Raw genomic sequence first — 26,985 nt, 5'->3', positions numbered from 1 at the left:
CTGAGAGGCAGCAGTGCTTGTCACTGTACTGCCCAAGCAAAAAGTGCAATTGCTCCGCTGTTGCATTTCCAAGGCCCCTGGTAATTTAGTTTGAATACTGATGCATGTGGTTCTGCCAGCCAGTCTCTGAATTTAACACAATAGGAATTGCCACTTTTTCTTTGTTCCTGTCTGATGAGGTGTCTAGCTGAGTGGTAGTTAATCTGCGAGTCTGACTTTGAGCTCAAGCAACATGAGGCAAACTGCAAGCATGTAACTATTGAAAGGATGTCTAGATTGTTACAGCTCTGTGGACCTGTTAAATATTGTCACATCAGGAACAGCTTTAATTTTGTGCCAGCACCACTCACAGCATTGAGTAACATGAAGCTGAGCAAAATTTATAACTCAAATCACTGTGAGGAGGGGGATATTGCAGAATGATGTTGCAAAACTCTAATATTTCCAAATATACTTGGGAAGTGGACTGGGGAAATGTTTTCACAATATTATGTTACAGAATAACATCTGTGGTTATTTTTCTTTGTTCTTTTGGCGCGTGTCGCTGTCTAGGCCAACATTTATTGCCCTTGAGAAAATGGTAGTGAGCCACCCTCTTGAAGTGCAGTGCACGTGGTGTAGGGTAAACCTGCAATGCTGTTAGGATGGGAGTTCCAAGATGTTGGCCCAGTGACGGTGAAGGAATGGCAGTGTTCAGTTCCGAATGGCCTGTGACTTGACGGGGACCTTGCAGGAGGTGTTGTTCCTTTGTCCTTCTGGGTGGCAGATTTTGTCGGTTCAGAAAGTGTTGTTGAAGGGGCCTTAGTGAGTTGCTGCAATGCCTTGTGTAAATGGTACACACTGCAGCCTCTATGTGGAGGGACTGAATGTTTATCCTGGTGGATGGTGGGCCAATGAAATGGGCTGCTTTATTCTGTATGGTGTCAAGCTCCCTATGTTATTGGAGCTGTCCTCATCCAGGCAAGTGGAGAACATTCCATCACCTCCTGATGTGCCTTGTAGATAGTAGACAGGCTTTGGAAGTCAGGAGGCGAGTGACTTGCCACAGTATTCCCAGCCTCTAACTTGCTCTTGAAGCCTTAGTACTTACATAGCTGGTCCAGTTCTATTTCTGATCAGTGGTAACTCCAGGATATTGGTGTTAGGAGAATCAGCGATGGTAATGCCTTTGTATGTCATGCAGAGATGCTTAGATTACCTTGTGGTCATTGCATGGTACTTATATGGCAAGTGACATTTGTGCCACATATCAGACCAAGAATGAATGTTGTTCAGATCTTGCTGCGTTTGGATATGGACTGCTTCAACATCTGAGGAGGTGACAATGGTGCTGAATGTTGTGCAACCTTCAGCAAACATCCCCAAAACTCAAGATCCAAGACTGAAGACTCAAGAACAGCTTCTTCTCTGCTGCCATCAAACTTTTGAATTGACCTCCCATATATTAAGTTTATCTTTCTCTGCACCTTAGCAATGGTGTAACATTACATTCTGCACCCTCTCCTTTCCTTCTCCCCTATGTACTCTATGAACAATATGTTTCGTCTGTGTAGCACACAAGAAACAATATTGGAAATGATCCTATATTTCCTGGCAAAGTTGGTGATATAGGCCACTGGTATTTGCAATCCCAGTGTAACTGGTGGAATCGTGCCCCAAGTAGTTTCAGGCTGATGTAAGTTTCTATTATACAATCCCCTAAACCATTTTGTTTTTCCATTGTACAGGTGCAGCCGGTGCATCCAGGAATTTTAACTGTTTTAGTCCATGATTTATGTCTTGCGTTTTTGGGACCTGCTCAAGCTGAGGTACACGTGTCTGATATACTGGAAGTATACATGCGAGTTGTGGATAAGGTTAGTTGAACCTCATTAGCTTAATAATTAAATTTATTTTTGTTTCTATTTTTCTTGAAAGTGCTAATAGATGAACCATTGGTCAATTGCGCATTAAATTTTTAAAAGGAAGATAATAAATGTAAAAGCATATAAACTTCAACTTGTACAAGGTGATAGACCACAAGTCAGGATAAAAGCTTGGGTGGTGCATTGTAGATAAAAGCCACATCATTAAAGCCACAGAGACTATAAACAAGATTCAACAAGATGACAGAGAAGAACAGCTATCGTTATAAGAAGAAATACACAATGCAAAGATTAGCTCCACTCGAGACTTTCTAGAGAATTGTGAATTTTCAGAGATTTTGATGGGGCCCATTCAGAAATTTTGATCTGCTTATGGAGACAGTAATAGGTTATCAGTTTTCAGCAGGTGGGGAAGGCCATCGGGAGAAATGTTTAGAGAAATCGATGGCCTAGTGGCATTATCACCAGACTGTTAATCCAGAAACTCCACTAATGTTCTGCGGACCCAGGTTCAAATCCCACTGCAGCAGATTGTAGAATTTGAATTCAACAAAAAAAATCTGGAATTAAGAATCTAATGTTTCCAATTGTCAGAAAAACCCATTTGGTTCACTAATGTCCTTTAGCGAAGGAAATCTGCCGTCCTTACCTGGTCTGACCTACATGTGACTCCAGAGCCACAGCAATGTGGTTGACTCTCAACTGCCCTTGGGCAACAAGGGATGGGTCTTAAAGGCTGGCCATCCAGTGATGCCCACGAATGAATAAAAGAGATGTTGTGTTTGGGCATGAATGTTTTAGCGCAGCGAATAGCTGAGACAGGAGTCATTGCCTCTTGAGTGGGAACATTAGATTCATGCTTATAAAGGGAGTGCATCTAAGATTATGGGGAGGGAGCAGGATTGTAGTATTAATTGAAAATTAATATTGCAAATGCTAGAAATCTGAAACTAGAGGCAAAATATTGAAAATACTCGGTTCAGGAAAAGACTGGAAAAAGTTGTAGATGTAATAGGTTTTAATAAGTGCAAAGGCAGAAAAAGGAGATGAGGGAAGGAATAAAAGGGAAGGCCTCTGACGGTGTGGAAGGAAGGAGAGATGAAGGTGCTAAGCAAATGGAGGTTGTAATGGGAACAGGAAGAAGAAATAAAGAGGAAGTGTAAAGGGAATAGCGGAATTGGAAAGGTCAGTGATCTGTAGTGTTAACTGTTATTCTCGCCACAAAGGTTGCACAACCCTAAGGTAAAAGCAAAGTACTGCGGATGCTGGAATCTGAAACAGAAACTGAAAATGTTCGAAAATCTCAGCAGGTCTGACAGCATCTGTGGAGAGAGAGCAGAGCCAATGTTTCGAGTCAGGGTGACCCTTCATTATCTCTGGCGAAAGGTGTTCCAAACTCAAAAGGTTGGCTCTATTCTCTCTCCGCAGATGCTGTCAGACCTGTTGAGATTTTCCAGCACTTTCTGCTTTTGTTGCACAGCCCTGCTACTATTAAAGTTAATGGATTGTTCTAGCAAATAGAGGTGGCAACGGACCAGATAGTCTCCTCTACAACCATAGTGTGTGAATGTGTTTTGCAAAATTATAATGAATATATTCTGACTACCTTTTCCAAACATCATCATAGTTGCATTTATTTCTATAGAATGTAACTTTTTTTTTAAACTGCAGTTTTCTGGCTGATCTCAGCACATTACCTAAACTTCAATTAAAACACAGTTCTCTTCCTCTTGCTTTCAAAATTGAAATCATTTTGATGAGCAGCTTTTTAAACAAAAAACAAGAAATTTGCAATGTGTATAGAGCAAAAAACCAAGAGTGATTGTGTGAAGTGTAATAGGCTGTTAAGCAAAGGGATACAAGGCTTGTTCTAACTATGAAAGTCAACCCAATGCCATGCTGCGATGGAACAACACATACAGGCTTTACTAGTAGAGAGAGACGAAGTATAAATCAGAGGAGATTATGTTGCTGCATCAAGTCATCAGTCAGGCCCCATCTCAAGCTTTAGAACAAAATGCTGAAGCTTCTCAGCAAGCCTGACAGCATCCAGAGAGGAAGAGTGGAGCATGGTTAACATTTATGGTCACTAAGTTTCAGTGGGAAGATTATCCGTCTGAATTGTTGACCCTGTTCCTCTCTCCACGGATGCTGCCAGGCCTGCTGAGCGTTTCCAGCACTTTCTGCATTTGTTTCAGATTTCTAACAGCAGCCACAGTATTTTTGTTTTTTCTCCTCGAATATTCTGTGTTGCGCCTTTGTGATCAACTTGTAAGAATATTATAGCTCTTGCGAGAAACCCGGAGAATCCTAGGAATCAGAAGTTATGAGATAAAATTAATCTTATTGAGCTTGGTTTTACACACTGTTTAATAGGCTTGTGCAGGAAAAGCCGTCGCTTCTAACAGCAAGTGTAGCTTCGATTATACTTGATGTATCTCTTTAAAGCATTTTCATAATTTTCTTCCTCCACAGGTGGAGATTGGTAACACAGTTAAGGCCTACGTGCGAGTACTGGACTATTCAAAAAAACCTTTCTTTTCTAAATACCTCCAGTTCATGAATTTAAAACTGAAAGCAGCTTCTCAAATACTTTCTTTAGAGTAAGTGACGTTTATTTTCAGTTTTGCAAGAATGATTAGCTGAATCCCTGGAACCTTCTTAGACTAGATTCAGGGCCCTACTGATGTCACTTTTGGGTTGCTGAGACATTTTTCGTTCTTCACCAAATAAACGCTTGATTTGTCAGTGTTTGCTTCTTGAACGTACATTTCCTGTTTTAGGCCACTTGATGAAATCCTTGACGAATACACGGCAAGCTTTAGCGTTCAGGGTAAAGCAATAGGACAGACCAGTTTGACAGCGACTGTAACAAGCAAAGATGGCAAAAAGCTAAGTTCTGCGCCTCAGCAAGTGGAAGTAAGTTTGAGTATATTTCCACTAGTAATACAATTAACTCAAAATGCCCGGTTATCCATGTTGTTGAAAGGCAACAAGATATTAGACAGCAAAATCATCTAAAGCTGATGTTGTAAATATTAATAATGAGGGACTGATTTCTGGTTATCAGCTCAGTCTTAAAATCAATGCCATTTGAATCTTAAATCAATTTCTTCCTGTTCTGTAGGTATTTCATCCCTTCCGATTGATTCCAAGGAAAGTGACCCTCATTGTGGGTGCCATGATGCAGGTATGTGATATCCAGGATGTGACTGTTTCTAACCTCAAAACCTGGCCGATATGTTAATTATCCATCTAGTGAAAGATACTAAATTCAATCCCCCAAACTCAGCTCTTATGTTCACAATACGGTGTCAAATATGATGCCTCACATTTCTTGTTTTGGTTAAAGAACGTTAATTTTAATATAGAGCAACCACTTGTCAAAAATGACAACCGAAGGTGTGGTTTCTTTGCAATTTTTCTTAAGTTGTATAAATGTTTGGTGGTCTCTAAACTGGAATGTGTCCATGTTAGTTATAATACTTCATTGCTCTCTCAAATGATCGGAAAACAACTACCTGTTAAACTCCTGCATTATTGTTCTACCTGTTGGGTATATAAAGAAAAAAATCAGTGAATGCCCAGAGCCAATATGCAGATTGGTCCTGGATTCTACAGTCAGAGGACAGAATTATTGACACTCGACTTGCGAAGGTTTTCACGATCTTATTGCAAATCTGAGTTCGATTCCCAGCTTGGGGGTCACTGTCTGCGTGGCGCCTGCACATTCTCCCCGTATCTGTGTGGGTTTTCTCCTGGTGTTCCGGTTTCCCCCCCTCAGTTCAAATGATGTTGCTGGTTAGGTGCATTGGCCACACTAAATTCTCCCTCAGTATACCCAAACAGACCTTTGCAGTGTGGCGACTCGGGGATTTTCACAATAACAGTGTTAATGTCAGCCTGCCTGTGACACCAGTAAATAAACTACCTGTTTCTAGATTCTTAAACTCATTCTTGTATTACAAAACTTATAATTATCAAGATGAAGAAACAACTCAGATTACTGTTATTCCCAGAGATTTTTTATTGTATCCAAGCCCTGAGAGCAAAAGCCTGTTGAATATTTTTACTTTGGTTTGAGGCACAAAATGTTGAACGTTTAAAAACCATTTTACAATTCGAAATCTGAATGTTCGAAGGTGCTAATCGTAACCCATCACAATGTTACAGATTACTTCCGAAGGAGGTCCACAGCCACAGTCCAACATCCTATTCTCTATAAATGATGAAAACCTTGCCACAGTAAATAATATCGGGCATGTCAAAGGACTGGCGATTGGAAATGGCAGAGTGACTGGCGTGGTTCAAGCTGTTGATGCTGAAAGTGGCAAAGTAGTGGTGATCTCTCAGGTAAGAGATGGGAAACTGAAATCCCATGTGCCATGAATGCACTTCACTTAAATTTGATGGACTTTTTGTCCTGCAAGAAAAATATCAGCTAACGTTAAAAAAAAAGTTGTGAATTTGCACCTGAAATCTTTTACCCCAACAGGAGAGAGCCTATGTAAAATGTTTGCACCAATTCATAGCAGGTCCTCTGTTTTTGATAAGAGAGGGGATTAAGGGTTATGGGGAGAGGGCGGGAAAGTGGAACTGAGCCACGACAGATCAGCCATGATCTTATTGAATGGCGGGGCAGGCTCCAAGGGCCAGATGGCCTACTCCTGCTCCTATTTCTTATGTTCTTATGTTAATCCAGGAATGATTACTAACGCTTAGTTTCCTAATTGTGAACCAACAGTTGGATACCCTTATTGCTATGAATTGTTGATTGGATTTACACTTGCAGGTTTTCTGGGGCGGCACGATAGCACAGTGGTTAGCACTGCTGCTTCACAGCTCCAAGGACCTGGGTTCAATTCCCAGCTCAGGTCACTGTCTGTGTGGAGTTTGCACATTCTCCTCGTGTCTGTGTGGGTTTCCTCTGGGTACTCCAGTTTCCTCCCACAGTCCAAAGATGTGTGGGTTAGGTTGATTGGCCATGCTTAAAAAAAAATTGCCCCTTAGTGCCTTGAGATGCGTAGGTTACAGGGATTAATAGGTAAAATATTTAGGGATATGGGGATAGGGCCTGGGTGGAGCTGTGTTCGGTGCAGACTTGATGGGCTGAAGGGCCTTTTTCTGCACTGTAGGGTTCTATGCTTCTATCAATTTTATCTGGTCACTTGTAACAGCCATGAAATAATTTTTCTACTTTGTCATGGTTAGGTCATTATTCAAAACAAACTCTTACCTTTTTGCTCAAAACAATTCACGATTATACCACAAGAAATTATCGAAAGGATAGCCAGAAGGCCAATCTTGATTCAGTCATCTGCAAAGATATGATGATGTTTCAGCATCTGCTTGTTTCTTCAACAGTTTTCACCTCCACTATTCTATCTTGGAAGTCCATTCCGTGTATGGACTACTCAGTTTGAAGATAAGTTTAGTGATATCATACTAAAGTTTACTTTCCATTTGAAGCTCTTAACCATTTTTGTATTATTCTACAAGATTATATCATAAATCATAGTATCGTACACTGCAGAGGAGGCCCTTTGGCCCATCAAGCCTGCACTGATACATGAGGAACACCTGAACTCCCATCTAATTCCTCACATTTCCATCCCTCAAATCTCCTGCCCCTTATCTTGAACCTGTGTCCACTTGTGACTGATCCTTCAACTAACGGGAACAGCTGCTCCCTATCCTCTCTGTCGATACTCCTCATAATATTGTACACTTGATCAGGTCACCCCTCAGTCTTCCCTGCTGCAACGGAAACAACCCACTACCTAACTCTCTTCATAGTTAAACATTTCATCCAAAACAGCATCCAGGTGAATCTCTTCTGCATCCTTTCCTGTGCAAACACATCCTTCCTATAATGTGGTGACCAGATGGCACACACTACTCTAGCTGTGCCCTCACCAAAATTCTATACAACTCCAGCATGATTGCCTTGCTTTTGTAAATGTTGCCTTTCAAAGATGAAGTATTTCTCCAATCTTTCCTCATAGATCAGATTCTTTTACACTAGGTATCAGCTTTATGGCTCTTCTCTGCAATGCATCAATGGTCAAATGACTCCTCTGTTTCCCAGCAGCTAGAAATGGGCAGTACTTCACATGTAAAGATCAGATCACGATATTGTTCAAATAAAAAGCACTTCTGATTTATTAATATGATATGCACATCAGAACTTTTGGGTTCTTTTCAAAGTAATTCTTGGTGATTTCAGCTTCATTTATTGAATGTATATCGCCCTTGTTTCTTTCTGTACACATTTAAGTTGCATTTGCCATTTGTCTGCCCACTTATTTATTTACCAAAGTCATGCTATGTTTTACAAGCAGCCTTTTTAGATTCCACCATTGCTCATTTAATTATTAATTGTAAATGTGACTGATTTTGCTGGCATTTTTGAATTTGTCATTAATATGATTGAGACTCAGTTTTTAGATTTGTGGGTTGGGTGGATTGGCCATGCTAAATTGCCCCTTACTGTCAGGGAGACGAGCTTGGGTAAATGCATAGGGTTATAGGGATAAGGCCTATAGGGATAAGGGTGGGATTGTGGTCGATGCAGACTCGATGGGCTGAATGGCCTCCTTCTGCACTGTAGGATTATGAGAGTCCTGGAGCACCCAACTCCCCCCACATTGTAACCCCTTGGTAAGTCCTACTCCAAGTCTCTGTTTACATGCTTCAGATAATTTCCTGGTTCCCTACGGGTTTGAGGTTAATTAACTTTTCATGTGGATTTTGGCAAATGCTTTTTTGGCAATATAGGCACTCCACTGTTCAGTGTTCACTTTCTCAACCCAGTCTGCATTTGGTGCATCAGTATCTGTTAAAATGATAATCTAGGCTGAATATATGTTTAACAGTTGAGTGGAGTGTAATTCCCATTGCACTTGTCATGATTTATAATTCCCTCATGATTTAGTAATTTGTCAAAGCTTTGCATCATTGAAACTTAAGTCAAGCCATGTGGCTTCTCATCACGTGTTTGACCACAATGAATCTCCATAATCCACATAGGATTATTCTTCTTTCTGCTTATCTAAGCTTTTGCATGGTAGGACCTGATCATGAAACAAAAAATATACATTTACCAATTTGTGTTAGTTACTGGAGGAACATGATTCATTATAGTAGTTAATGAAGTTATACGCCATATTCCAAAATATGATTCTAGCTCTCTCGTAAAGTAGACTGGCTAAAAAAAACTGATGCAATTCACAATGGTTTCTACATCATCCATTATGTAGTGGTACTTGCCTGTTTTCAGGACTTTCATCACAGGCTTCGACATGTGGAGGCATAGTTTTCCCTAAACTTTAATCAATCACAGTCCACCCACCTCCTAACCCTCGCAAAAATCAATATAATGCAGATGCTGAGAGTTTAAAATATAAACAGAAAATGCTGGAGAACCCTCACAGGCAGCCACTGTGGAAGGAGATACAGAGTTAATGTTTCGATTGGATGCCCTTTCAGGAGAACTGGAAAAAGTTAAAAGCAAATTTTCATTGCACATAGAGAGGGAGGGAAAGGGTAGGACGGGAGGAAAGAACGAGTGACGGTCTGAGTGTGGAAGATACGAAAGGTTAAATGGCAAAAATTACAATGGTAAATGACAAAAGGGGATGATCCCAGAACAAGTAAGGAAATAAATAAGGAAATCAGGCGACATGGCGGCACAGTGGTTAGCACTGCTGTCTCAGCACCAGGGACCCAGGTTTAATTCCTGGCTTGGGTTGTTGTCTGTGTGGAGTTTGCATTTTCTCCTCGTGTCTGCATGGGTTTCCTCTGGGTGCTCTGGTTTCCTCCCACTGTCCAAAAATGTGTGGGTTAGGTTGATTGGCCATGCTAAATTGACCCTAGTTTTGAGGGGATTAGGAGGGTAAATATGTGGGGTTATGGGATAGGGTGTAGGTGCAGGCTCGATGGACTGAATGGCCTCCTTTTGCACTGTAGGGGTTCTTTGATTCATGAGTCTATGATTCATATATCATGGCCGTTTCTGTAACTAATGTTTAATAACGTAAGCAGGAGTAGGCTGTACAGCATGTCAGTAAGATCATGGCTAAACTTCTGTGGAGAATAGAGTCAACGGATTGATGACCCTTCATCAGTTTTGACAAAGGGTTATCCAGACTGTCAACATTGGTTCTATTCTCTCTCCACAGATGCTGAGATTTTTCAGCATTTTCTCTATTTGTTTAAAATTCCAGCAACTGCTGTTATCATGGCTAAACTTTTCAGCTCTAATTTGCTGCTCTATCCCATACTTGTCGATTTCCTTTAACTTTCAAAAATCTATTGAACTCTGTCTCGAATACGTTAACTGACTGAGATGTTAAAGCCTTCTGAGGTAGAAAATTCCAAAGATTCACAATTCTTAAGTGAAGACATTTCTCCTTGCCTTGATATGGGCAGGGATGTGACTGACTAGGGACTGCTACACTTGTATTCAGTGCTGTGCATTCCTATACTTCCTGAATTGAAGTAAAACCAGGCCAAGATCAACTTTATTCAGTGTGCCTTGAGGATTATTTGTACTGATCGGTTGGAATCCTTTTATTGCAGCATATCAACCTTTACTCCTTGTACTTTGCAAAAACACAACAGGGAAAACATAGTCTCAACAGGGCTATAAATATTGCTTTATTTTATGTACAATTTTGTTTTAAATAAATCCATTGCTGTACCAAAAAGAAAATATACCGCACCTACTGCAGTCTAGATTTTCTTGTATGTATACTTGTGGAATTTCTGAAATGTCCCTTATTAACTACTTAGGATAATAGTTCTTTGTCCTCCTTGATGAGGTGCATGATGCATTAGCAATTCCACTCGTTACTTTGCTTCCTCTTCAGGTGTCGTAATTCTGTTCTGGCCATCCTTTCATGTGCTGCCGTTCAGTCTCTCTGAATGAAACAGCCGAGTCAAAACTTGGGAAATCCTTCAAAACACCTGACCTCGGTGTTTTTTTAAATTAACTTTTTTCTATATTTAAATTTAGAGAAGCACTGGTGTCAAGGACAACCTCTTGTCGCTTAAGACCTGGCTTTTTACCTGTTTGTTTTTAACCTTCCCTCACCCTGTTGCCATGGAAGGTCTGAACCAGGGACGTGACCGCTTGGCTTCCCTCAACCTCCCTTTGCACTTACCCACTCAAACCAAATTCACCAAACTGAGCCATTAACTGCCAATTGCTATTTTCTTTCTCTACATGCTTCCAGGGCTTGTTTTCTTGGCTTTGAGCCTCTTGTCCTTAATGCAAACTCCTGGGATGTTTCTGAAACGGAGTGGAATAGTACTGCTTTCTTTTGCCTTTCCAACTCTTACCCCAAGAATAATATATTTAAATAAACTCATCATTTTGAGAATAGACATCCATTCTGATTGTGGATCCTGATCAACTTTATTTACAATTATGCTTGGAGTTCATCCAAGATTTACCCGCTAAAGTTAAAATAATGGATGACATTAGAACTACCCAGTTAATACTGGTAAGTTAATTTGCAACAACACCCACCTGATGACAATCTTTTGCTATGAAATCAATTAGATTGGCATTATTGTTAATGTTGACCTTGTGTCTTAAGTTGCAGATGTTAAGTGCTCAAATGATGGTGCACTTGCTGCTGAATCACAAGTTTGAGTTCAAGCCCCACTGTGGGGTGAAGCTTGTAGTGCGGTGGTGAGGGAGTACTGCATTATCAGAGGTGTTGTCTTTTTATACGAGATGTTAAATTGAGGCCTTCACGCTTGGATGTTTACAGATGAGCTTTGAGCGTGTTTAAGAAAGAGCTCAGTGTTCAACCAATGTTCCAGCCAACATATATTTGTCATATTGTTGATAGTATATGTAAGTTGCCTGTTACCTCTGGCTACATACAAATGAAAACCCCTTTTATCAAAACCCATTTAATGTAGACTTGTGCACTAATCTACTGGCATTAGAACCCATTTAATAAAGGTGCATGGGTAGATACATTTTGACTTTCCTTGTGATGCCCCATTTATTCTAACACCCGTGAGGCATTCTGGACCCCACTCAATACTCAAGTTTGCTGCCTGCGATCCAGCATTGGGCCATTCCTGCAATGACTGCAGGAAAACCCAATTTAATTGGAAGCTTATTGCTTTAGGTTAAAATTGCTTGCCTAACCCCAGTAGAATCATCAGGCACCAGCACCTTTCCTAAATTAGGCACATGGAACATATTTTGGAACAAGGGCTTGAGATTACATTCAATCAGTTCCTGTAAATCTGTCTGACTGTAGTCAGACAATGAAATAGATGCAAGTATAAGTCAGAGAGACAGGACCAGTTTCTCCTTTTATCCCCACCAAGAAAAGGCTCTCATCAAAAATAGTAATGTGGTATGAGCTGTTCCAATTCACGTTTCGTTAGGAAACGTGCAATTTTTGTTTGACCCTTGCATTAACTAGTTAGATCGTATTACAATGGAGTGTGTACTTCAGTTTGTAATTGAGAATAACTGCCTTTTATTGGGCAAAGATTCAGAAATTATTCCAAGTGTATCGGAACCAGCTTACACCAAGTGTAGGGGAGTAACAAGGGAGTCTGCGCCTGTATTCTGTGGTCTTGGAATAAGGAAAGACGGCTCCAGATTCTTGCTTTCCTTGTTGTATTAACAATGGCTTCGGCAATTATGATTGGGGCACTGCTGTTATGTATGTAATATATATAAAACCATGGAATATGACATTCAGCCAAAGTTTATATTTGCCAAAATTGTTTCTTGTTATATTTCCAACCTTGGATATATGGTAATTTGTTATGTTACGTTGGTATTGGTGAGTCTATTTTTAACTGAAGTTAGTCACATGGATCAATTCTTTGCAATAGGCCATGTGTTGTTTTTGGCTTTGTCTATTAGTGTAGATTTTAAGAAAATGATTTTGCCAGCTTAACTATCTTAGCACAAAGCCTTAAGCTATTGCAACAACTGAAGGATGAAAATGGTTGTTCCACCACTCAAGTAGTTCGATAGGCTATAAACTGTTTTTATTTTCTTTCAAGGATGAAGTTGAAGTGGAAGTCATTCAACTTAAAGCCGTGAGAATACATGCGCCCATTACGAGAATGAAGACTGGAACTCTGGTAACTTTATAAAAAATCTCCTGGATTCATGTACAAGTTTGTTGTAGTCATTGCAACACACCTGGAAGCTATTTTGCCACCATTTATCTACGATTTATTCTCTGATAACACTGAACCATCAGACGTCTATTTATTTACAGGTTCATAGGTTCTGGATTAAAATGTTGATTCAATAACTCTGTATACTGCCTTCTACAAATGCAACATTTTGAATTTGGTAAATGTGATTGATATCACACTGGTTTTAATGAATTTTCTTCATTTGCAGATGCCTGTCTATGTAATGGGAATTACAAGCAACCAGACACCATTTACATTCGGTAATGCAATACCAGGGCTGACATTTCATTGGACTGTCACTAAAAGGGACATTATTGACCTTGACACAAGGCATTCTGAGGTAAGCTGAGCTGTTAAGGCTCATTAATATTTGCTCACATCCATTACCTATGACCTGTAATGCCTCTCTTGCAGGGACTTTGATTGGACCAATTTGGTTTTTGATTGGGTGTAACTTTAAAAAAAACTGTGTATTTTTTATAAAAATGATGTGTATAGGTGACTGTGCATATGATCTTCAAGAAATATATTCCCAAATATTGAAAGTATTTAATTGTTTTCTTGTTGTGGTTTGCAGAATTTCACATCATTTTTCTTTGTGTTTTAGGCATCTTTTCAACTTCCAGCGAGTAACAACTTTGCAATGTATGTGCACAGTCGAGTGAAAGGCAGGACTGGCTTGAAAGTTGTTGTAAGGGCAACAGATCCATCAGCTGGTCAGTTTGAAAATAAAGCTAGAGAGTTGTCGGATGAAATGCAGATTCAGGTACTGCTGCCATCTCCTTGGTGCTTTTTTGACGCTACTGTTCACGAGAATGCTCCTCAGACTGAGCAGAAATAGAAAGCAAGTGATAACTGGACTGGAGTCTTACTTTGCCAAGTGTAGTGCTGCAGATTCTAAACTCATACACTGCAGATTTGGGTGGCAGAGGAGATGGGTGTGGTTCTTAATGAACATTTTTGTGTACATCTTCACAAAAGAGAGGGTGATGATGCAGACGACGTGGTTGAGGAAGAATGTGAAGAATTGGATGTGATAAATGTAGGGAGAGAAGAACTCTAAAGGGGATAAATCGCCAGGGTCGGACGAAATGTACCCCAGGCTGTTTTTAAAAAAAAGTCGGAGAGGAAGCTGCCAGAGGATTGGAGGCCTGTCAACATTGTACCTTTGTTTAAAAAGGGAGCCAGTTGGTCTGACCTTTGTAATGGACAATTGGTTCAGAGGGATGTGTATACTGTCACTTAGGGATAGACAATCGGCATGGATTTGTAAGGGAAGGCTGTGTCTGCCTAATTTGATGGAACATTTTAAGGAAGTAACCAGGAGGATTAATGAGCATAGATATTGTGCTCTTGTTTAATGCAATGTCTTTTTACCAGAGTTGACCAAACTTTGGAGAGCAAGAGTGAGTCTGTCATGAATCTTTCAGATAATGTATTAGGTGGCCAGGAGCAAATAAATAGCAAAGCAGGTAAATAGCAAATAGCATTAATTAAATAGCAAAGCAGGTAAAGAATCTGCAAAGATTGAAAAAAAAATACTATGCTGATTCGTTCCCAAGTTGGCTGACACAAGTGAGGTTGAAACCCTAAATTATGCTCCAGACACCCACTTGGTGGCCAGGCATGGAATTGCAGTTGTCAGATCAATATTAAACAGTCCCATTAAGCCAGCATCGCATCCAGGCATCAAAGAAAAGGGCTACACGATTTTTCACTGGAATATTGCAAGATATATCAAACTCGGTATTTTTTGTGGCAAGGTAAATGGTAAATGATAAATATAGTCAGTGTCTTATCTGTCTGTCTCAACATCGCTCATTCTGTCTCCATTCTCTGAGTTTTTTATCTCTCTGCACTGCTATTCTCTCCCCAAATTCTCCCATTCGCGGTGTCCTTTATAGCTATTAGCCTACTTGTGGTTTTAGACATCAATAACAAATTGCTTTTCCTTTTAGGTGTTTGAAAAATTACATTTGCTCAATCCAGAAGTTGAAGCAGAGCAGGTGCTAATGTCACCAAACTCCTTCCTGAAATTGCAAACAAACCGGTACGGCTTAAGAACTAACAAATTAGCCATTATTTCTGTCTGATCTGAGTGTAACAGTCTGGGGGCGGAGGGGAGAGCAGCAATCCCATTCTTTGTTTTGAAAAGATTACTTAAAAGATGTTTTCATCAGTATTGACTTAGTTCTGCATTGACACCAGTTGCTGCATTATGCAGTCTGAGACTCTTAGTTGTATGGGAATTGTTTCACATTGCCTTGTAGACGCTTTGCATGATAGCAGGAAGGACCCAGGCAGTAAGAGTGGAAATCCCCTTTAACCTAAACCAGATATCCTTGTCTTTGAACATGGTTTTCTTCCTTGAAAGCAGTGTTATGATCCCAGCTGATCTTCCTATTGGACAAGCACAGTGGTGGCTCAGTGGTTAGCACTGGTGCCTTACAATGCCAGGGACTCGGCTTGGGTCACTGTCTGTGTTGGAGTCTGCACATTCCCCCCGTGTCTGCGTGGGGTTTCCTCCGGGTGTTCCGGTTTCCTCCCACCATCTGAAAGACATGCTGTTAGGTGCATTGGCCATGCTAAATTCTCCCTTGGTGTACCCAAACAGGCACTGGAATGTGGCGACTAGGGTATTTTCAGCTATTTCATTACAGTGTCAATGTGAGCCGCCTTGTTGAACTAACAAATAAACTTCAAAAAGTAGATCCTAGAATGAGACTTTGCTTGATAGATCCTAACTCTTACTTTTTTTTAAAAGAAATCTTGCAGCTAATCTTTCTGGTCGCTGCGCAAAGGTTGAATGGTGACCTGATAGAGGTTTACAAGCTTATGAGTGGCATGGACAGAGTGGATAGTCAGATGCTCTTTCCTAGGGTAGAAAAGTCAAGTGCTAAGGGACATAGATTTAAAGTGCATGGACAAAAGTTTAGAGGAGACGTGTGAGGCAAGTTTTCTACACAGAGGATGACAAATGTCTGGAATGCGCTGCCAGGGGAGGTCATGGGAGCAGGTACAATAGTGACATTTAAGGGGCAACTAGATCGATCCACGAATAGGATGGGAATGGAAGGATACGGACTCTAAGTGCATACAGTTTTAGTTTAGGCAGGCATCATTATCAGCGCAGGCTTGGAGGGCTAAAGGGCCTGTTCCTGTGCTGTGCTGTACTATTCTTTAAGTTACTGACTAACTGAAGAACTAGTTAGTTAGTAACTAACAAAAAAAAATTTCTTACACAAGAAAAATGAACCATGTTATTCTAGAAAATGTTGACAAGATCTTGATACAAATACAAGAAAATGACAACACTATTCCTTCACTGCAGCTATATCTTTACAGGCATGTATAAATTAGATAAAATCATCTACCATGTCTATCTTGTGCTCTAATATTCAGGGTAAGTATGCGGTATATGTGAATTAACAAGGAAACTGATCAGACCCTCCAAAGTAGATGACACATGCGACCAAAGCAGATTCTATGGATTTCTCAACAACCTACTCAGATATCTGTCACACCATGAACCAACAAATGCCACTGAAATTCTGGGCAGGGTTTTCTGCTGGCGGAGGTAGCTTGCCATTTGTTGCTGGCATGGACTTCTGGTTCCACCGATATCCATGGCATTTTGTGTGGCTCCCCGTCTTACCACTGGGAAACCCACCGCAGAGGTCACCTTTGGTAGGACTGGAAGATTCTGCCAGTGGGAAAGTCCAAAAATTCCCACTCTGTATCCCTCTCACAAAGGCTTCCAATCTCCATGTTTGAAACTTTGAAACTGGGAATTTTTTCCCACTCACTGCTGTTACTCATATGGCTTCAACAAGATTCACCCTCAGGTTTCAATCCGTTCCCTTGTTTGGGATTTTTCTCGCTGTCCCGTCCAAGCTTCCTGCTCCCTGGGATGGAACCTCTGCAATGGCACCCTGATTCAGGTCACCTGACCTGCCTTTTGTGCCATTTTGAATTTTTTTTCCTTGTGTGCATGTGCTGAGGGCCAGTTCCCGCCCTAAAGATAAGAAAGTCATTGACTGCACAAATGCAGCCACATCCTGACCGGTGTGTGGGCGAGAGATGTGAGGCCTGCAATTCGGAGCTTCTAATCCTCAATCTCCGGACACTGATTCAGGTAAGTATTGGAGTTTGTTATAGCAGATCAAAATCATATGAGACAAGGCGAGGCTTCTTTCAGATTCATCAAATTGTAGAATCCGCACAGTGCAGGATGAGGTCATTTGGCCCGTTGAGCCTGCACTTGCAATGATCCTACCCAGCCCCTATCCCTGTAACCCCGTATATTTACACTGCTAATCCCCCTGACACTAATGGGCAATTATCATGGCCAATCCACCTAATTCACACAGTTATTGAGCTTTTTATATATATATATATATGTATGTATATATTAAGGTAAAAACAAAGCTATAATTTAGATCCAGGTTAATTTAGTGCAGTTGATGCAATTTATCTTCAGCTACGAACCCAAAAATGATTTTTACATTATGCTTCTGACAAACGAAACCATTCTTCCTTTTTATGAGCTTGCCTTTTTTGGGCTTCTCTGCCTGCGTCAAGCATTTGCTGCAAATGCCAAACTTCATGTCGAGTGCCTGATGTTCTGCTTTAATTCTGACCATGGTCAAAAAAAAACCTAAACTGTTCCACGCAGCAGTAGTGATGTGCGTATCAACTACAGGGACGGGCTGCTGAATTTATTATGTAGCCCTTGAGAAAACTGCGACAAGGCTGGATCATTTGTACCTTAACAACCTGCTTTCAGACTGAACTTAGAAGCATAGAAATTAGGAGCAGTAGTAGGCCATTTGGCCCTTCAAGCCTGCACCACTATTCATTTTGATAATGGCTAATCATCAAATTCAATATCCTGATTCCGCCCCCCTCCCCCAAAATCTCTTGATGCCTTTGGTCTGGAGAGCTAAATCAAATTTCCCTTGAAATCACACAATGTTTTGGCCTCAACTACTTTCTGTGGTGGTGAATTCCATGCATTCACCACTCTCTGGATGAAGAAATTTCTCCACACCCCAGTCATAAAAGATTTACAGCTTATCCTCAAACTATACCCCTAGTTCTGGACTCCCCCACCATTGGGAACATTCTTTCTGAATCCATCTTGTCTAATCCTGTTAAAATTTTGTAAGTCGCTATGAGATCCCCTTTCACTCTTCTAAACTTCAAAGAATGCAATCCTAACTGACTTAGTCTCTTCTCATATGACGGACCTGCCATCTGAGGAACCAGCCTGGTAAACCTTCGCTATACTCCCATTATTGCAAGGACATCTGTCCTCGGATAAGGACACCAAAACTACACACACTACTCCAGGTGTGGCCTCACCAATATCCTATACAATTGGAGTAAAACATCCCTATCCCTAAACTCAAATCCTCTCACTATGAAGGCCAACATACCATTTGCATTCTTTACTGTCTGCTGAACTTGTGTGCTTGTTTTTAAACTTGCAGTAATACACTAACTACAGGCCCAATTCTCCCAAAAGTGCTGAATTGGCAGGAAAACTAGTGTAATTCACAATTGCTTTCTCAGTGGGGGTTTAGACTTGAATCTCCCACACTCTGTGCAATGCTAAGGTCGTAATTGTGAATATCATTAAAAGCTCGGGGCAGGGCCTATTCACGCCGGAGTTTGACAGTTCCAGTCTCTTGCGCGTGCGCAGAGGCCCAGATTGTCAGACTGCAGATTGCTGGCCAGCCCGGTACCCTCGCAGTGCTCCCCCTCTACCCCCATGGCTACGATAGCGGCCCGTACAAGCATTCCCAGGCCAATTCTTCCCCACCCCCGGAACAACACAATCTTCGCCCACTGCCCCCTCCCTGCCCCAATTGCTGGCCTCCCTCCAGCCCAGACTAATCCCAATGCAGAATAGCAATGGAGCCAATCGCCCCCAAGCCCTGCCCCCTTACCACAGCCCAATTCCTGCTGGGCACTGCCAAGGTGCCCCTGGGTATTGGCACTTTGCCCCTTGGACAGTGCCAGGGACACAGGCTGGCACCACCAGAGTGCCCACGCTGGGGGGATCGCCACCCAACTCCTCTCTTTGCCCCTCCCTTCACTCTGGCATAGTCTCCTGCTGGTTCCCCACAAATGGAAAGCTACTGTAAACCCCGCCAGAGTGAAATACTTCTGGCAGGGTGGGAGATGCTATCGGGCCCGGAGAATTCCATGCCAGCCACAATAATGAGATTTAAAATGCATGAAAAACAGATTTTAAATGACTTACCTTTCTTCCTGCCAGTTTCCAGTGCGGTCCCGACTGTGCCTGTTCTCCGGCTGTGGGAGACGCACACGCATCGGGAACGCGTGCAGAAGTCCCGCAAAATGGCCAACACGCAATTCTCCCAACACAAAGTGCCAAAAAAAGTGCCCAACTTTTCCAAATCTTACAATTAATGCTGATCAGTGATGGCCTTTAAGGAAATATTTATAGATTCAATTTGATCTCTATGCTAAAGGTCACCATTTGAATCAGCTTTGTCTGACCAAAAGGGATTGTTGATGTCAAATCATTGTCCATCATCTCCATGTTACTGACTTTCCGAAACCTGGTTCTAAGTAGTGCAAAAACCTAACCAACAATTAAAAACAAAATAAGAGCAACGTAACGAAAAGAAAACTAATTTTTGAAGAGCCACAACAACTACTTGGGTTACAAAAGCAAAATACTGAGTGCTAAAAATCTGAAATAAAAATTAAAACTAAATGAAAAATACTGGACATGGGTCTGTCAGCATCTGTGGAGAGAAACAGTGTCAACATGTCAGGTCATAACCTTTCATCAGAATTGGAGCTTCAATGATGTCACAGTTTAGATGCTTGACAATTTATTATTAAAATTGTGGTGTTTTCATTAGTTATCCTCCAAAACAAAATGGTTTGAATGTTTTCTTGAACCTAGCTCAAGACTCAGCAGCTGAATTTGCACTGGAATCTCGCTCAGATGAATGTTTCCACTATAAATGCCACGCTAGCATGATAGATAAGCACTCATCGCAGTATTCCATTTTTAAAAAAGACCAGATGAAAATTGACAAATACTGTAGAGGCATTTTTTTTTTAGTCGATGTTCTGAAATATGGCAGTATGCTAATATCTGGCAATGCATAATACATGAGGCACTTAAACTTGGTCAGCAGAACATAATGAAGAGTCAGTTGACACCAACTTGCAAGAGTTATGCAACTTGCCTAAATTGGTTAAGTTTGCTCGTTCATTTTCCTAATTGCAAGAAATCATTTACCAGTGTGAATGTTTTCTTCATTTATTCATGGGGCCTCGGCGTAACTGAAAGGACTAGAGTCTGTTACCCAGCCCTGATCGCTGTTGAGAAAGTGATGTGTCACTTCTTGAACTGCTGCAGTCTGTGTGGTGAAGATACCCTGCAGTGCTGTTAGGCAGGGATTGTTATTCGTTACCAGAGATCAAGCTGGTGCTTGACAGCAAGTCAAAGTCTAAGCTGGTGATGCAACTGTACAGAGACATTAAGGGAGACATCCATTCCCTGCGCAGCAGAACAAAGCCAATAAGAGAACACTCATTCATTTCTGACAAGTACAAAGATAAACTCAAAAAATATAAATTGGCCACATTAAAAGGCAATGTCAGAGCGACGTGAATGGGAAACAAAGGCATTGCAGTGACAAAGTAGAAAATGGAGCACGTTTTTGCAAGAGTTGCCCAAAGAAAAGCATTTTTTAAAACACCAAATAAGAACAGTGTTTGTTAGAAGGCTTATGAATACCTACATTGGTCCTTCAGTTAATGTTTCCAAATGTATCCTAATAAGGCTGGGGTAGCAAGTTGACTGACGACTCTGGTTGCTGAAGACTTGATTGACTTTGTATGTAAAAGTTTATTTATTAGTCACAAGTAAGGCTTATATCAACACTGCAATGAAGTTACTGTGAAATTTCCCCAGTCGCCACACTCCGACGCCTGTTGGGGTCCACACACCTAACCAGCGTGTCTTTCAGACTGTGGGAGGAAACTGAAGCACCCTGTGGAAACCCATGCAGACACTGGGAGAACGCACAAACTCGACACAAACAGCAACCCAAGCTAGGAATCGAACCTGAGGGACCCATGTGCCACCGTGCCACCCCATGTGGCTTAAATGTATACTGGCACAGTTGCCGTTGAGGTTTGGAATTGCAGCAGGCTATTGGGTAAAGTGTGAACTTGTTGAAATTGATCACCTTCAGCTTTTGACTAAAGGGAGCTCCTACAGGAAGAAATCACATGTCTCGATCTCCCAACATTTGTATGTGCAGTGCCTACTTTACCCCAAGAACAACGTGTTGCATTTTACCTATATTTGGTTGTGTCTGCTAACTCGCAGCACAAGAGCTGTTTCTGACACCAATATGAAATAACATTGGCAAACTCCACAGCAGAGGTTTTGAAATTGAATATAAACAGGAGGGGAGGCTAGCTGGTGAGGAGGGCCAAGGCTAGAAAGGTGAACTGCACGTGCAGTTACTACTTGTTATAGCAGATAACGCCCTCCCTATTTGTTAGAGTGTCATGCTATAGAGAGACATCTGTAATTGTGAATGGCTTTAATCTGGATATAGATTGGGGAAATCAAATTAGTAACAATACCATAGAGGAGGAATTCCTGGACTGTGCACAAGATGGTTTTCTGAATCAATAAATTGAGGGACCAACTGGAGGCCATCCTAGACTGGGTATTGTATGATGAGAAAGTGAACATAACATGGTCAAATTCTTTATCAAGATGGAGAGTGAAATAGTTGATTCTGAGCCAAGGATCTTGAATCTTAATAAAGGAAACTATGATGGTATGACGCATGAGTTGGCTTTGATGGATTGGGAATATTACTTCCAGGACGATGGTGGATAGACAATGGCAAATATTTACAAATGCTTGAGTGAACTGCAACAACTATTCATTCCTGTTGGGCACAAAAATGAAACAGGAAAGGTGGCCAAACCATGGCTTATAAGGGAAATTAGAGATAGTATGAGATTCAAGGAAGAGGCGTACCAATTAGCTTGAAAAAAAATAGACCTGAGGATTGTGAGCAGTTTAGAATTCGGCAAAAGAGGACAAAGGGATTGATTAAGAAGGGGAAAATAGAATGCAAGAGTAAGTTTGCGGGGAATATAAAAACTGACTAAATGATTCTATATGTATATGAAGAGAAAAAAATTGGTGAAGACAAATGTAGGTCCCTTACAGTCAGAAACAGGAAAATTTATAATGGGAAACAAAGAAATAGCTGACCAACTAAATACATATTTTGGTTCTGTCTTCGCAAAGGAGGACACAAATAACATACAGAAATGTTGGGATCACAGGGTTTAGTGAGGGAGGAACTGAAAGAAATCAGTATTAGTAGGTAAATGGTGTTGGGGAAATGATGGGATTAAAGGCTAATAAAACCCCAGAGCCTGATAGTCTACATCCCAAACTATTTAAAGTGTCTATGGGAATAGCAGGTGCATTGATGGTCATCTTCCAATATTCCAGGCACTCTGGAGCATTTCCTACTGATTGGAAGCTAGCTAATGCAACCTCACTATTTAAAAAGGCAATAGAGGAAAAATGGGGATTATTGAACAGTCAAATTGACATCGGTAGTGGGGGAAGTTGTGAGGGTCCATTATAAAAGACTTAATGGCAGGGCACTTGGAAAACAGGAGTAGGATCAGACAGCGTTATTTACATATATTTACAAAACGGAAATCATGCTTGACAAATCAGCTGGAATTCTTCAAGGATGTAATTCGTAGGATTGATTACCGGGACTAGTGAATGCGGTTTATTTGGGTTTTCTGCAGACTGTTGCAAGGTCCCACATAAGAAATTAGCATGTAAAATCAAAGCGCTGGGATTGGGGGTAATGTATTGAGATGGATAGGAAACTGGCTGGCAGATAGGAAAAGAGTAGAAATAAACAATCTTTTTCCAAGCGACAGACAGTGACTAATGGTATTCCAGGGATCAGTACTCGGACCACAGCTATTTACATTGTACATTAATGATTTCAATGAGGGAAGTAAATGTATTATCTCCAAATTTGCAGACAACAGAAAGCTGGATATGGGGCTGAGCTGTGAGGAGGATGCAGAGATGTTTCAGTGTAATTTGAACAAGTCGAATGAGTGGGCAAGTGCATGGTAGATGCAATATATTGTAGATAACTGTGAGGTTATCCACTTTTTGGTAGGAAAAACAGGAAGGCAGATTATTATCTGAATGGTTATAGATTGAGAAAGCAGAATGTGCAACAAGACCTGGATGCCCTTGTACACCAATCACTGAACGTAAGCATGTAGGTGCAACAGGTGGTAAAGAAGGCAAATTATATGTTGGCTTTTGTAGCAAGAGGTTTCGAATACAGGAGCAGGGATGTCTTCTGCACTTATACAAGGCCTTGGTGAGATTGCACCTGGAATATTATATGCAGTTTTGGTCTCCTTATCTGAGGAAGAAGATTCTTGATATGGAGGGAGTGCAGCAAAGGTTTATCAGACTGATTTCTGGGATGGTGGGACTGATGAGGAGCAATTGATTCAGATAGGATTATATTCACTGGAGTTTAGAAGAATGGGGTGGGGGGGGGTGCAGATTCTTACAGTAACCTGTAAAATTTTAACAGGACTCGACAGGGAGTCCAGAACCAGTGGTCATAGTCAAAGGATATGGGATAGTTCATGTAGGACTGAAATGAGGAAAAATTTCTTCACCCAGAGAGTGGTAAGCCTGTGGAATTCGCTCGCAAAGAACGCCGTTGAGGCCAAAACATTGTACATTTTCAAGGAGGAATTAGATATAGCTGTTTGGGTGCAAAGATATGGGGGGGAAAGCAGGAACAAGTTACTGAGGCGGATGATCAGCCATGATCATAGTGAATAGAGGAGCAGATGTGAAGGGCTGAATGGCTTACTCCCTTTTTTTTATGTTTCTGTACTTGTCTTTGGGAGGAGATTTTTAGGTTACTTCTGGGCCTAGTGAAGGACTGGGCATAGATAGATTACTTCAGTGATGTTGAGTGTGTTTGAAAATGAATCCCCTGGTTTGGATTAGAGATTTGGCTCCAAAATAATCAGATCGCTGACTTGCAAAATCTTTCTGCTCTTCTCAACTCTTTGGTCTGTATCTGATTGTATTTAAGAAATTATGCATGGCTATATTACCATCACAATTGACAGGTGAACAGATAGGGCTGATGAAACACTGCAAATGTTTGATGGGGATATCTGTGTTCACTCTTGAAAAATAGCACCATCATTTAGAAATTAATCTTAGTTAATCACAATGATTCTTGCTTGATTGGCAGAGATGGTGTGGCTTCTCTCAGTTATCGTGTGCAAGACTCTGCTGACAAAACTCCTGTGATACAAGTGGATGAAAATGGGCTTCTGACATCTGGTCCCATTACTGGATCTTCAACAATTGAAGTGATCTCTGAAGAACAGTTTGGTATAAACCAGACAATCACAGTTGCAGTTAAGGTAAGAATAACCATGATTAAGTTCATTAATTCATTTGTCTTTTAATAACTCAATTAGTTTTTCTTTATTTTGAGAACTATCCGTATAGTATCAAATTTTTCCAGACTATCTGAGAGGAAGAAAAGCTTCAAAAGCTGTACTGGGGCAGAGAATAAGTGCCTCTTCAAATTGGTGTTCTCTGTTACTATATTCTCCCTCATTGACATAAGGTGTGGCACTATTTGCAGAGTAGGGTGTTCTCATGTCCAAGCTGACATTCTTCCCTCAATCAATATCATTGAAATAGACTATCCGGTGATCATTTAGCTCATTGTTATTTGTGCAGACATTGCTGTCCACAGTTGGCTGTGGCATTTTTCTACATTCCAACAATACTGATTTGGCTTTTGGACCCCTCAGGTTGTGAAATACACCATTCTTCCATTGTAAATAATAAAAGGCTTGTGCAGAGAATACTGGGACAGTTATATCGTGTCAAATTGGTTTATCTTCATAAAATACATCATAAAATGGTGCATCTTCTAACTCAGTGCAATGCCTTGCAAGACCTGCTGGTAATATATCGAATAATATCACATTCCAACATTCTGTACTTCCAGTAAAAGTTTCTGTTTCACATTTGATTCATCCAGAATATTTGAAACTAATTAACCTTTCCACAAACACAATCGGTCTTTTGAATTTGAGGAAGATCCAAACATTCCTTGGATAGTAAAATAATTATACCTCTTTTAGAATAATGAATAATTATTTCAGAACAATGCCATGTTTCATATTAATGGCAGCATGGTGGCACAGTGGTTAGCACTGCTGCCTCTCAACGTTAGGGACCTGGGTTCGATTTCCAGCTTAGGTCACTGTCTGTGTGGAGTCTGCACGTTCTCCCTGTCTCTGCGTGGGTTTCCTCTGGGTGCTCCGGTTTCTCCCACAGTCCAAAAGATGTGCATCGGCCATGCTAAATTCACAGTATAACTGAACAGGCGCTAGAATGTGGTGACTATGGGATTTTCACAGTAACTTCATTGAACTGTTAAGCCTATTTGTGACAGTAATAAATGAACTTAAACATTTTGACTTGAAACTGCGGAGGGGAGAGTTTAGACAGCTTTTGAAGAAAAGAAAAATGCGGTAGAGTTTAGGCCAATAGGTTTTTTTGAAACAGCTGAACTCCTTTTATGCTGATCTTAATTTTGTTTTATTTTCAAAATCTTTGCAAAGGAAATTATAGTATGACGTAAGCACTGTGATTTCCATACTTTTTAGGTTGCACCTGTCTCTTACTTGAGAATCAGCACCAGTCCAGTCGTACATACACTTAACAAGGAGTCTCCATCAGCCATTCCAGTGGGGATAACTTTAACTTTGACTGTTCATTTCCATGACCATTCTGGAGACACCTTCCATGCTCAGAATACAATAATAAGCTTTGCTATGAACAGGTAAACCAATGATGAAAGCTATCATTTATCCATATTGAAATGAAATTTAAGACATGTTACGAGTTAGTGGATGTGGTGCCCATGGATTTATAAAGTAACTGTTACCTCAGGGCTTAATAGAGCCACGCATCAATCCAGTATTAATCATAGGATTAGTAGTTGGTATGTACTCATCTATTGTGTCTCTTCTGTAAAATTGTGTTGATTCACACTTTGTGTGTATTTTAAATATATTAAGGGGGTAGCGGGGGAGAGCCGTGATGTGAATCTCCAATGGTGTTGCTCGTGTAAAGAGGGGTTTAATAAGGACAGAGATGTTATGGTAAATAATATTACTATGGAGGCTAACAGTATTGGGTTTGACCCTGGACGTAATGGAAGTGGGTCCTGGTCTGAAACACCCTACTGAGATGAAGAATTGGTATCTCGTCCTATGAATTCCAGGATTTGGAGGAGGTAATTCTGTGAGGAATGTAGCAACTCCCGCTATCTGAGGTAATGTGATCTATTATCCCTGGGAATGATGCCCAAGTCTCTTAAGGGTCTAAAAGATGTGAAGTAATTTTTTTGGTGGGGGGTTGCGAGAGTGTATTAGAAATGTGTTCTGTAGATTTGTGAGCACAAAGATAGACCAGGAATTTAGTTCTTTGAACATGGATGGGGTGGGTCAGGATGAGGTGCTCAGAATTCTTCAATTCTAGTGGCACTAGAGGTGACTTTGGGGCACTAGGAGTGAGTAGTGTTGTAGCAGCAGAGTCTTGCCTCTGTGGAAGGAAGAGTGGTCTACAAGAATGGCACATAACTTGTCATTGGCCATTTATGACTTATTAGACCACAACCAACTGACCATGTTCCTCACCATCAGCCTTTCTTTGTTTCTGACTGGTCAGCAATTTAGTGACTATATTTAGTCATGTTGGGGCGACTCTCCCAAAAAAAGTCCCAAGTGCTGAATTTGCAGGAAAGCT

General features: G+C 40.9%; 1 protein-coding gene across 1 annotated transcript in view; it reads left to right on the top strand.

The window, feature by feature from the left end:
- nup210 (nucleoporin 210) overlaps nucleotides 1-26,985 on the top strand; it is a 124,524-nt gene that overhangs the window by 78,187 nt on the left and 19,352 nt on the right. Inside the window, exons 21-31 of the mRNA XM_080182247.1 lie at nucleotides 1,728-1,856; nucleotides 4,341-4,468; nucleotides 4,649-4,784; nucleotides 4,993-5,055; nucleotides 6,039-6,218; nucleotides 12,912-12,992; nucleotides 13,261-13,392; nucleotides 13,660-13,818; nucleotides 15,011-15,102; nucleotides 24,404-24,578; nucleotides 25,842-26,017. Of these exons, the coding sequence (XP_080038373.1) occupies nucleotides 1,728-1,856; nucleotides 4,341-4,468; nucleotides 4,649-4,784; nucleotides 4,993-5,055; nucleotides 6,039-6,218; nucleotides 12,912-12,992; nucleotides 13,261-13,392; nucleotides 13,660-13,818; nucleotides 15,011-15,102; nucleotides 24,404-24,578; nucleotides 25,842-26,017 (1,451 nt within the window). The remainder of the gene's footprint in view (nucleotides 1-1,727; nucleotides 1,857-4,340; nucleotides 4,469-4,648; nucleotides 4,785-4,992; nucleotides 5,056-6,038; nucleotides 6,219-12,911; nucleotides 12,993-13,260; nucleotides 13,393-13,659; nucleotides 13,819-15,010; nucleotides 15,103-24,403; nucleotides 24,579-25,841; nucleotides 26,018-26,985) is intronic.

The sequence above is a fragment of the Carcharhinus amblyrhynchos genome, chromosome 3 (assembly GCF_965287045.1).
Source record: "Carcharhinus amblyrhynchos chromosome 3, sCarAmb.v2.hapA, whole genome shotgun sequence".
NCBI lineage: Eukaryota > Metazoa > Chordata > Chondrichthyes > Carcharhiniformes > Carcharhinidae > Carcharhinus > Carcharhinus amblyrhynchos.
Note: the sequence above shows the minus strand (reverse complement) of the source record. Positions and strands in the feature narration are given on the sequence as shown.